The sequence below is a fragment of the Tiliqua scincoides genome, chromosome 1, assembly GCF_035046505.1.
Source record: "Tiliqua scincoides isolate rTilSci1 chromosome 1, rTilSci1.hap2, whole genome shotgun sequence".
Classification (NCBI taxonomy): Eukaryota; Metazoa; Chordata; class Lepidosauria; order Squamata; family Scincidae; genus Tiliqua; species Tiliqua scincoides.
The window spans coordinates 107263552-107276631 of NC_089821.1; the positions used below are offsets into that span (position 1 = coordinate 107263552).

Genomic DNA, 13080 nt, shown 5'->3' on the forward strand with positions numbered 1-13080 from the left:
GAGAAACACTGCTTTAGAAGTAACTTGGCATGTTTTTCCCCTCTGGCTGTGTTTGTTGCATGATCCTACTCACTGACGTATTACAACTATTTAGAAAGAACACCTTTGTTAAGATCTAAACCACTAGATCAGTGGTTCTCAAACTTTTAGCACAGGGACCCACTTTTTAGAATGAGAATCTGTCAGGACCCACTGGAAGTGATGTCATGACTGGATGTGACATCATCGTCAGAAATTTTTAACAATCCTAGACTGCAACCCTACCCACGCTTACCCAGGAGTAAGTCCCATTTACTATCATTGTTAAAAAGCATATACATAGTAGCCTGTTAAAAGTACAGATCTGTAACATTTCCCCAAATGCAGTCACATACCATAGTAGCATCAAGTCTGATATATTAAAAATAAAATATTGACATGAATGGGGACCCACCCAGTGGGCCCTGACCCACAGTTTGAGAAACAGTGCACTAGATATTTGAGAGAGGAAAATAATCTGCAGTGGTAAGCCTCACTCTGTATCAATTCTATCCCAACCTCTTTGGATATTTTGAAAACCAAAGTATATTCTTCACTTCAAGGATAACTTCAAGATGTTTATTAGTTGCTTCAACAAGAAGGATCATTCTTCAAGCCTCTGAGAGCAGATCAGATGCAGTGTACACATCTTACACTTTCTAAAACTACTACCACAGATCAAAGTGCCTACAGATTCAGTATGTACCTAAACACTAGAAAAGTAGATTAACACTCAAAATGTAACAAAAAAAAAAAACTTAACTTCTCAAGTAGATACTCAAGTATAGTAGAAAAGTTTTTGTCAAACAATCAAGCTCCAATTATCACTTCGCCTTATCTCAATCAGAGGACAAAGCTTTTCAACTCTGAAAAGTTTTGCAGCAGGCAGGGATGAGGTCATTTGTTTCTACAGCAACTTCACAGGGAAATTCCAGCCAAAGTTAACCTTTTATTCTCCTCCATTCCCTTTTGCTGCTGCAACCTGGTTCCTTTTTGCAAATGGAAAATTTGCAAATTTTCCTTTTTCCATTTGGCAGAAGTCTTTTTTTTCAGCACCAGGATGGGATGCTCCTTTCCATTACAAATAAAATCCCAGGCTACAATTCAGTGCACCATTATTTAAGAATAACTCCCATGGAAAGCAGTGGGTCTACTTCTGAGTAAAGGGGGTTGCAAATATATGCAGCTGCATCTCTCTGCTGTGAATTGAATCGCACGCTCTCAGTTATGTGTTATGGGTTGTATGTTATATGTAGAGCTTCTGGCTTAACACACCAGACACCTTAAAGGTGGATTTGATTCATGGTTCTCCTGTAGTGGTTCCCAACCTTTTTCACTTGCATATCCCTTGGCAGCCCATTTCCATAAATTGTATCCTTCATATTAGCAAAATGTTTGTAATTAATAATACAAGCCCTCATCTCCTCTATATGAAAGCCCAGACTTCATGTATTCATCACATATTTTCTCTTTTCATCTGCTTGAAGAACAGAAGACTCTGCCTTTGCACTGTTTTGCACGAGAAGTGTGCTGAGAAATTCTGGGTGATTGATCACTTTCCATATTATGTTTGTTTTTTTACTGTGCTGGTTGTCAATCACTGTTTTATACATGAATTGATGACAAAAAAACTAGCTATTGGTGGGGCTTTCACAGCCAACTAGCTACCTCCCTTCCTGCCTTGCTGGTCCTTGCAAGGCATTCCTGTCTTGAAAGGCATTCTGGAGCATGACCTGCCTTTTTCTGCCATTATTCCATTCTTTTTCAAGTACCCCTAAAGGTCCTGTTGAGTGTCCCTGGGAGTACATGAATACCAGGTTGGGAACCACTGTTTTACTAGTATGTAGTTTACAGTGCACTTACTCTGATAGTGTTTACAAAAAGGTGGTGAAGACCAGAATTTAAAAAGAATAAAAATGTATCTTATGATCTTTTACTATGTTTTAAATAAATTAGAAACTACAGTTCTTAGGTAACAATTACTGGTAGGTTATTTTTCAGGATCTGGCTTCGGGTAAAATCAGACAAAACTATAGTCAGACACCCCCCTAAGTGTAACCCCTGACTTATCCAAGGGTCATAGAAAATTCCATGATTGTTGGCTCAAAACCTGCATTCGACTTATCTGTGGGATCGACTAATAGGCGGGTGTCTGCAGTGCTTTCTAAAAATGTTAATGCTTCCATCCCCTTTCAACACAGCAAGAGATCTGGCCAATGCTATGGTATTTCTTATCAGTTTCTCATTCAAACCAAAGAGATAGTTTTTAGGAATTACTATGTACATTGCATCGGGTTATGACTCCACCCCCCCCAACTTTACAAAGCCAAGTAGCCTGGCACAGTAGTCATTACTCAGTACTCTAAACTTGCTTATATTGCACATGACACCAAAGCGCTGCTTTCTTTCCTTCCTCTTGCAGATCAAGCAATAATTTCAACTTGTCGCTTGTCTGGGACATCTACTTGCATCAGTAAATATGCCATTTGATGGATGCTTATATTTTTTTGAATGATCTACTCATTTTATGGAAGTTATCTGCAGGTCAACAGATATTAATTCTTTGTACCCTAACCGTAGCCAGATGCTTCATATTGAAGTATTGGAAATTACCCCACTTCTTCAATGAACTGAGAACCTTTTAAGTTTATCAGCGTTTGAACGTATGGCTTATAGCAGTGATCCTCAAACTTTTTAGCACCCGGATCCACTTTTTTGAATCCCAATCTGTCGGGACCCACTGGAAGTGATGACATTAATCTGGAATTGACATCATGGCCTGGAAGTCATGGCTGGAAGTGACACCATCAATTTAGACTTCAAACCTAAGCCATGATCAGCCAAATGTCTCACTTACACAGTGCACTCATGCTGTTATTTTGCATAGCTCAGAATTCAAATGTTCCAGCTCAAAAGTCAAAGCAGAACATAGACCTGGATCCTTCAACAACAACACAGATCTCCCCACTTTCCAGTGTTCCATATTCCCATCTATTCAGTATCATATTTTCTCTCCTACCAGGGGTTGGCCCTGCCCAGCAGCTCTGTACCCTGTATTTTCAGCTATTTTTGATAGTGGTTGTCACGTTTTTGGCATCCCAGGCTTGAGATTATTAGCCAGGATGTGGCAGGAGGCCCTGGTGTGAAACAATATGTAAAGCAGCACAGCTGATGCAATCAACTGCACCTGTTGCAGGTGGAAGTCAAGTGACTTGGGGAGAGATGAGTACTGAGTCATGTAGGCTATGGAGGAATGGTGCAATGCACCACTGGACAGCCAATCAGAGTGGGTCACAAGACTGTCTTGTGACTATGAGGTCACGCTACTCTGGCTGGCCCCGTATACATGGGGGCAAGCACAGACTCCAGTTGTGGATTGTTGTGGTGGAGTTTCTGTGTGTCATGTTGCTGGTTTGTGTACTGACTGCCTTCTTGTGACTGTGACCTGCTGTATCCCTGACTTGTGGACCGTTTGACTGACTACTCTTCTGCCTGCTCCTTTTACCAATACATGCTTCTGCAGGAAACAAGCCTGTGTCTGCTTCTTTGGCTCTGTTTGGGATCGCCGGCTTCTTGTGCTATTTCCCTATGCTCCCATGCCACTCTGCCATCGGAAAGCAAGGGCTATCCTCCCCTGCTGACCTGACAGTGGTTGAGCTATGTGCTATGCGACCCTCGTGAAATGAGGTCACGACCCACCTATTCGGTTCCAACCCACAGTTTGAGAAATGTTGGCTTATAGAAAACTTTACTATATTTTTGGATATTTGGAAGCCTTTTAAAGATATTTATGCATGAAATGCTTATTTCTTTTGCAGATTGTTAAGTTCTGTAATCTGTATGACTGTTATATACATATTTTCCCCCTTCACTTTTATTGTTTTGTTTCTGCTGTCATTGTTCTGTCATTCCTACTCACAAATAAAAGAAGGGTGGAGAAATTGAATGGAGTGACTGGAGGTGGCTTGGCTAGGTCCTGTCAGGGTCGCAAATGCACCGTGTCTTGGTTGGGGAGATGGGGAGGTAAATATCCCGAGAGCCTCCAGCCATAGATTTGAGCAGGAGACAGATGCTTCCCTGGTCCCACCACACTTCTCAACCTGAGTGGCTTGTGGCATGGTCACGTGTTGCCAGCCTGCCCAGAGGCTCTCAAAACTCCTTGTAACTGCAAATTCTCATCACTCAAAATGTTCGTAACTCAACGTATGACTGTATTCCCATGTAGCAAAAGACAGTAACATAACTATGGCGAGAATGATAACTCACAATCACTTTTCTGATGACAGTTTTACAAAGCAAGCACCCGTATTTTTAAGTCCCAGATAGGCAAATACTGTTGGTGAGATTTGAAACCAAATCCAAGAGACTTAAAAGCATAAGTCCAGTGTGACATGCTGGAATCTTTTAGGCCACATGCTCCCAGCACATATGGTTCACCAGCTAGCATGCCCCAGAAAAAAGTATTTAATGTGAATGGGGTAAGTCTGTGGTGAAAGCAGCTATAGACTGACTGAGCCACTTACTTTTATTATTACCACAGATCTGAGTATCTACCATTTGAAGTATGAATTATTAAATGGTAGTAATTCTATAATTTTTAATTCATACAACACTTCAAAAAACAAAGTGTGCATAGGCCCAAGTAAACTTGCACTGCTGGTTGAGGGCTATAATGTTTACCACCCACATCGGCAATGGCCAACTCTTCACGGAGGGTGTTCCCAAGTAACCTGGAGTTGGTTGCACCACCTTCATAGAAAGGTGCCCAACAAGGACTGATGTTACATGTTAACATGTTTACTGTGGCATTGAAACTGTTAATTTTTTTTTTTAATATCCATGCATATTAATATGCATTAATATTAATGCATATTAATTAATAATAATTAATTAATATTAACTGCTTAATAAGCCAGTTCATGGATAAAATTACTACAGTATTATTAAAAGTTATTTATAGCACTTCCATAAATAAATCCTCAAGGTGTTCTTATATCAACACCGCTTTTTCTTCTATCAGGGACTGCAACCCCAAGTGCAATTTCTTGCCTTTTCCATAGAGATGTTTGAGAACTATGTTATTTACCTTTCTCAAAAGTAAGCCCATAGTGTTCACTAAGACTTAGGCTGTAATCTTAATCACTTGAAACAAGCACCTCTACATATGTGTTTCCATTTCTCTCCCATTATGAGGACACTATGTATGATGTACAGCTTTCCCATATCAAACTGTCGGGCACAGTGACCAGTATTTCGCAAGTGTGGACTTTGACCTGGAAATTGCTCTGTTGCAAAGAGAAATGTCAACTGGGTCTACAACATCACCAGGTTGCCTGCACACTTAAGACTTGCAGATCTGCAGTATTTTTTAATTCCCCTTTTACATTCCCTTCAGGGCTCAGTTAAATTCTCATGTCCACATGGTTCTTTGTTCAGTAAAGTATCTAAATGAATCACAACAGCAGTTCAGAGAAAGAAATGAGGGCACAATAAAACTTGTAACCTACTGAAATTTGCTCTTCTACAACTCACCAAAAACTGCTTGGCCACGGCTGTAGCATGTCACTGAAAATTCAGAAAGGAGAGGCATGTGCCCTCTCCTTCTCTTCAAGGTTATCTTCAAAAGATATGGATCAGGCCAGTGGCCTACTGGACCAGGTCAGAGGCCCATCTGATTTAGCATCTTGTTTTCTATAGTGAACCACCAACTGTCTCTGGGAAACCAATAAGGAGGAGGCAATTGTATACTTCTCTCCCATCATTGCTCCCTGGAACTGGTATCCAGAGGCATACTGCCACTGAATCTAGAGGCAGTGCATAGCCATCATGAACAGGAGCCCCTGATAGACATGCCCATCATGAAAAACCTGCTTTCAAAGTCATCTAAGCTAGTGGCCTTCACTACACCTTGTGGCAATGAATTCCACAGATTACACATGATGGAGTATTTCCTTTTGTTCACTCCAAACCATCTGCCAGTTGGTTTCACTGGACGATCTCCAGATCTAATGTTGTGAGAGAGGGAGAGGAACTTCTCTTTCTCTGCACCATGCATAATTGTATAAGCTTCAATCGCATGCCCTCTTAATCGTGTGTGTGTATGCACGCGTGCGTGTTTTCAGTCTAGAAAGCTTCAAACATTGCACTTTCTTTGTAAAAAAAGGTTTTTGTGCCTGTCAATGACCTGCTATCTTGCTCTCAGAGGAAAGCACATTAAGCATCACAATTTCATAATATTCAAGGAAAGTATTAAATCATGTTGAACATTTCTTTTGCGCAAGTGGTAAAAGAATGCTATTTCAACACATGTTCTTTACTTTCTCTCAAAATAACTTAAAGCATATATCTTTTTATCGTGTTAGACATCCACTTGAAAGGGGTGGCAATCTACAAATACATTAACTTTTTTGAAACAAATCATTGGCATCCTAGTCATCTGATTCAAATGAAAGGCTCCCTCTTAAGATACAATTGCAGCTGCCCCCACTGCCAGTTACAGTATCATACACGTCTTAAAATTCTGTAATCAGCATCCACCAGGTGCCGTATCACATTCAGCACACCACATTCAGTCAATACAGACATCCCCAAACACACAGAGGCTGGTTTTGTCAAATGTTTTATTGAGTGTAGACATCTGGAGTACTGTAAAACATGCATTATCTGTAGATTCAAAAAGGAGCAAGCCACATTGTCCTCTCTGTCAAACATGTCAGGCTTGGCATATATGATGGAGATTAATGAAGTATCATGAGAGTAATATGGTTCCTGAAAAGCTCCAGCAATTTAGAGTAGTCTTAATCGTTTGAAATGCAGAGCTGTTCACATTTAAGTGAACTTGTACGTTCACAGACGGTGTCATAATTTAAAACAAACAAGAGGGGCTGCATTTGTGGGGTTATTTGTCCTTAGGCATACATGTTGTAGCCTTTTTTCAGATATCCCTATCTAAATAAAAAGTCATATGCTTTTTTAAGTAACAGAGTTTAATTCTAATCAACAAACAAATCTTATATTCACTTCTTCTTAGGCTGTTGAGGTGTGTTAAATTTAAAGAAGATAATATCTCCATCTTCGACTATATAATTCCGGCCTTGCTGTCTGTATTTCCCAGCAGCCTGTGTACAGAAGAAATAGAACGAGAGTGGATTACGACATTCATGTTAAGTGCATATATAAACCGTATTTTAAAAAGCAATGCTTATTTTGAATCAAATGCTATCTGCTCAGAAAAAAAAGCATTCTCTAGCTATAACTTCTTGACTTGGGCAGAATTTGATTGACAAATATGTAATCATAATTTATTCTTTGCTGCAAATAATGAAAACAACATTGCTATCAAGTTTTGCTATGTAATGTCAACTGTGCATTTGTTTTGCATCCTTAAACACAGGTATGTAATGGAAATGGTGTTTTTAGATTTCCTCCTCAATTATTTATTCCAGAATCATCTTGCTAAACAGAAGAGACACCAATGTGAGAATTATCTTCCAATCAACAAAGTTCATATGTGACTACCATTATCAAATTGGTTTAAGAACGATTCTCAGGATGACTTTGCCTCTCTCTCCACAAACAAAGTACTGTCCAATCTTAAAATCACCAAACACTTTCCCCCTCTCCCAATAAATGCTGTTATATGTGCAAACCTATGTCCATCATCTTGAAAAATCTCCATTAAAAAAAAAAAAGGCAGGGAAAAAAGGCAGAGAGGTCACTGGGCTAGGTGAATTTTATAGGCTTACACCAGTAGTCCCCTAATTCTAAAGAAGAATTTGGTGTTTGTGGGGGAAGGGAGGAGTTACAATGCAATCACCACAATCGCGCCACCTCCAGGGAGGAAAGGGTTTTTTAAGAATTTACTTGGGGGTCACTATGACTCTCTGGAGAGTCCGGGGAGCCTATAATCCCCTCTTCAGGCCTTTCCATGCCTCAAACTGCTATAAAATGCTAAAATATGCCACTTCTGGTTTCGTGGCAAAAACTGGATGTAGCTTTTTAAAGCATTTTACAACAGTTTGGAAATGTGGAGAGGCCTGCATAGGGGGTTATGGGCTCCCCAGACCCTCCAGAGAGTCACAGTGACCCCCAGTTGAATTTTTAAAAACCACTTTCCTCCCTGGTGGTGGCACAATTGTGGCAATCACAACACCACTGTTGCTGTCACCTGACCCCTTAAGGGGGCAGCGACATAGCTTCCCTGGCTGGAGTGTCAGGGCGCCCCGGTTTGGGTACCTCTGGCTTATATCCAGGCAGGAACACCAAGGTGAAGGGAATTTTAGTTTCCACCTCAATCTTGATGTTTCCATGCTCCATTCTTTAATAACAATTGATGCTGATGGAACAGAGGACTTGATGAAAGCACAAAGCATGCACAAAATTTCCTCAACAGGAATAGGAAATGGCAAGCACAAAGTCTGGGGTATTTGGAGATGGAGGAGTAAGTCAACACAGCCTGCCAGAACCAATGCTCACTAACAAGCAGCAATGAGATGGCTACCAGGTAGAGGCTCTTCCGCACAGCAAACTGTGGGGTTTGCCTTGCCCAGTAATCCAATTATGTTCTCCATGCCACCACAAACTACAGTGAAATAAACTTTAAAAGGGCCATAGTACCATGGAGAAAGTCACCAGATCTGTGTATAAGGTATTCTGTGTACAGGAAAAGTTTACTAGTACAGCAGCCTCCATGAAATGGAGTTGTAAGTAGCTGCCTCACTGTGGGCTTTGGCTCTGAATGTGGGAAGCCAGTGCAGCAGCTGGCATTAATATTTCCCTAAGAACATAAAAATGTCTCATGCCAGCTTTAGACATGGGACAGTGGAATAAGCATTTTAATGTGCTCGTATCAAGGATTTGTTTGGGAAAATGTAGGGATTCAGGTTGTGTTGGTAAAAATATTATGGGACTATGTAGACCATATTCCATCTCATGGGGTAACACAGAAAGGCCAGAATTCAGCATGAGAAAGTGATTTTGAAAGAAATTTTGCATCACTAAACCCAGTAATCAGACCAGCTACAAAACAAGTCACACACCTGCCACCCAAACGTCAGAGAATGTAATTATCATGCAGGATTTCTTTCTACCTGTACCCTAAGTGTAAAACAGTTACAGGCACTACAGGGAAAGGCTGGGCCAGAATAACGGTAAGAACAGAAAGGGTGTTAATATGACTTTCTTCAAGAGTTCCATACAACACAAAGAAAATCTAAGACAGAAACAAGGCCTTTCAACTCAGTGGTTCAGTTTTATGGTTCTGCAAAACAAATGGTTTTCTGTGTTTTGGCAACAGGTAGCATAAAGATCCGTTAACATTACTGATGTTCCTGACGTGATACGGCACTATATTGTTCATTCAATATACAGGTCCAACCTTGTTATACACAGATTTTTAATACACGGATTTGACTCAACACAAATGGCCCCTGCAAATGAGAAGGAATGTGCTGATCCCTGGAGAAGGGGAAAAATGCATCCCTTTAAAATCACAGTTTAAAAGAACTGCTTTTCTTACTATTGTAGAGAGAGAGTTATGCAAGGAATTACAGGTATAACCTAATTATCCACAGATTTTTCTATCTCAATGTGATGAGAAAGGCTCTTTAAATTAAAGGAAAACAGTTGTTTAACAATAGCCTCGTTAATGTGTCTGTCTGTGTGTGTGTGTGTGTGTGTGTGTGAGAGAGAGAGAGAGAGAGAGAGAGAGAGAGAGAGAGAGCAGTCAGTTGATAATCCATCAATCATTCTCTCTCCAGGTTTCACTCCAAGGCAAAGCGTCCTCTCCCTTTCCCCTGAGCACCTGAAAGAAAGATCACTTTGCTCTGGGTGAAGGGAGGGGTTGCTGGCTTGCCTGGAGAGAGACTGATTGATGGATGATGATGATGATGATGATAATAATAATAACAACAACCAGGTATTTATATACCGCCTTTCTGGTCATCGAATTACTCCTCTGACTTTATTCAAGGCAGTTTACATAGGCAGGCATTTCTAAATCCCTCAAGGGGATTTTTACAATCATAGAAGTTCTCTCTTTCAAGAACCAACATTTCAGAACGGCTCTTCCTGGTTTGGTCTCACTTCTGGCCTCCAGTTCTCCCATGCAGGCTGACAAGCAGCTCCATCTCTCACTTGGAGGGCAGCCAAGACGCTTCTTGCTCACACCAAGAGCAGATGGAATCACTCAGCTCAGCTTGTTAGCGGTGCTTCAAGGTCTCGCCATTCTCAGCCGTTCAGGGAGCTGCCAGTGTCCTCAAACTGGCGACCTTCTGATGTTATCTTCGGGCTATCGGAGGCTCTACCCTCTAGACCAGACCTCCTGGTCTGCCTAATGCCTCTTTTACATCAAAAAGGTCAGCAAGGTTGTTTTTAAAAGTTTCGAACAAAGGGACTGTTTTTAAAATTGATTTGCTTTAGTGCGATTTTTGTCATACATGTGAGTTCTGGGAATGGAACCCTTTCAAATAATGAGACTCAACTTGTACTGCACATTCAATTTTCTCAGAAGGAACTGGCTGGACAATGAATATCTGATGCTATGATAGCTACCTTTCATCAATATATGTGTATTTATTACTACGGAATAACTAAGTTATTGTTTTATGAAATTTTACTAATATAGATAGGGCAGTTTGAAGACTGCAGCAATGTCTGAACTCAAGAATAATTAAACTAAAACTAGTGACATATACTAATTGGTCCATAAATGTCAGCTGCATTTACCCACGCTTGAGATTATGTTATGAAATACCTATGTCAGGGATTGCCAACTGGGGGTCCCAGGATCTGATCCTTCTCTCACATGGGGGTGTGTGTTGGGTGTTACCTTCTCCTTTCGTCTACCTTTCTTTCCTTCCTTTTCCCTTGAGCCATTTCAAGCAATGCAAAGATGGAGAAGCCATTTCCAATGGAGAGACTGTTCCAGGAATGTTTGGCAAGGCCTCTCCCCTTCACTCCTTTTATTTCTCCCCTTCACTCCCTCACATTTTTAACCCCCAAGCTGTTTAAAACAGTACACAAGGCCCACTCCTGTTTTGGGTGTGACAACCAGGAGCAGCAGATGCTATTCCTCTTGGTTAGGTATCAGCCTTGGTTGCATTCTCGAAGTTGTGGAGCTATCCAGGATGAGGAAGAGACCTAGATCGTCCACTGTAAGGCAATGCCTCATATACAGCCTGAAGAACATAAGAAGAGCCCTGCTTGATCAGGCCCAGGGCTCATCTTGTCCAGTTTCCTGTATCTCACAGTGGTCCACCAGATGCATCAGAGAGACTTGCATCTTGCTGACACTCCCCAGCATCTGGTATTCTATTTAGCCTTGCACCCTCCAACGAAGACTCCTTGTTTTTTGCAGGGAGAAGAGGAGGAGGAGGAAAGAGAGAGGTGGTTCTGTTAGGGTGGGGGAAGAGCTGGGGAGAGAAAGCAGCAGCAATAGGGCTTGGTGGCAGGCAACTATGCTAATGGCAGCTAGCAAAAATAGCTGTTGACCAGAACATTGTATGATTTTCTGTTGTAGACAGGAGAGGTGCTTAATGTACAAGTATTCTTGGAATAGCCTGTTCCATTCAAAGTGGCTAGATTCATTGTTTTAGCAAAGTGGGCACAGTCACTTTTAATTAAATACATTCTGACATACTAATACAAGTATTATGTATTTTAGCTACCAGTTCACAATTAATTAAAAGTGACTGTGTTCCTTTAAATTCCCTGGAGGCCATTTAATCCATTTTCATTGCTATCAGAAACACTGGCTGAAAAAAATCAATACCCATTTGTGAATCTTGAGTATGTATTAAACAAGACACGTCTAACCAGTTCATTTGCACTTGAAAGCAGCCATCTGTAGAAGCCAGCTTTGCCTAAGCAGATATGATTGCTAATAATGTGATATCCCTGTAGACTACAAAGCCCACACAGAGCTATTCAGTGTATAGTTCACAGCACTGGCATTAAATTAGTTATGCTGTACTGGTGTCAGACCCACACAAAATAAACTTAAAAATCGATCAGTTTCGTTACATACAAAGCAAGCAACACCCATGACCACTGTTGTTTCCGCTGAATCTGGAAACTCTCAAAATCAGTTCTATAATATAAACAGAAATAAATGGTGGCCTTTCTCGCTTACAATACCAATCCATCCCAATGTACAGCAGTGCAATGCTTGGCTTTTTCCCAAACCATAATTTCATAAAACTCTGAATGTATAAAGTGTACTTTGCATGTTTATATACCTAATATTATGATTTACAGCTTATAAAATGTCTTTGGGCAAGCATATGATGTAAGATTTAAATCAAAACATCTTGAAAAAAATCTATTTTTTTTAAAGATCACAATAATGCTCTCAAGTAAAACATGACATATTCACAACTATACTGGCCCTTCTGGTACAATTGTACAAGTAAACATGCTTCTTCATTCTTTTTTTAGACATGATTTATTCATGGCTGTAGTTTACTTGTATGGCTAGAGCTCAACTTCCCTTTCTTAAAATAGTTCACATGCCACAACAAACCAATTAGAATGGGATTCCCCACCCCCACCTCACCCATACACACACTCTTCCTAGGGTTCAAACAGACCCATTAAAACCCTGCTGGCTCAGTGCAATCTTCTTTAGCGATACTACTGAGAATAACCTACATTTGAAATTACAGTATTACACACCTTAAACGTTACCAAAGAGAAGACAATGAAAGAAACATGGTCTCGACAGTCTTTTAACGCATTTTGGTAGAATGCTCTGAATGTTTCAGTATACTAAAATTTAGCTCTTTTGTCTTTTCACAATGCTAGCAAACAGATCAAGAGTGCCAAAACAATGGCACACTAAAGATCAAAGCGTTGCTTCATGGGTTTCAAAGAGCAGAACATCTTGGTAAAAAGAGAAACATTACTACAATACAGGAAGTGTTATTTCATTCCACATTTAATAAAATTAAATCTGATTTTATCTGTTATTATCTGATAACAACACTATGAACAGCTGTTAACAGTGCCCAACTTTGGGCACCTAATCAGTCTCTGCCCTCTAGTGTTAGGAAAGAAGATCAAACT

General features: G+C 40.5%; 1 protein-coding gene across 1 annotated transcript in view; it reads right to left on the reverse strand.

Moving 5' to 3' along the window:
• Positions 1–6621: 6621 nt before the first annotated feature.
• OLA1 (Obg like ATPase 1) overlaps positions 6622–13080 on the reverse strand; it is a 110600-nt gene continuing 104141 nt past the window's right edge. The window contains exon 11 of the mRNA XM_066634773.1: positions 6622–7136. Within this exon, the coding sequence (XP_066490870.1) occupies positions 7035–7136 (102 nt within the window). The 3' untranslated portion in view covers positions 6622–7034. The remainder of the gene's footprint in view (positions 7137–13080) is intronic.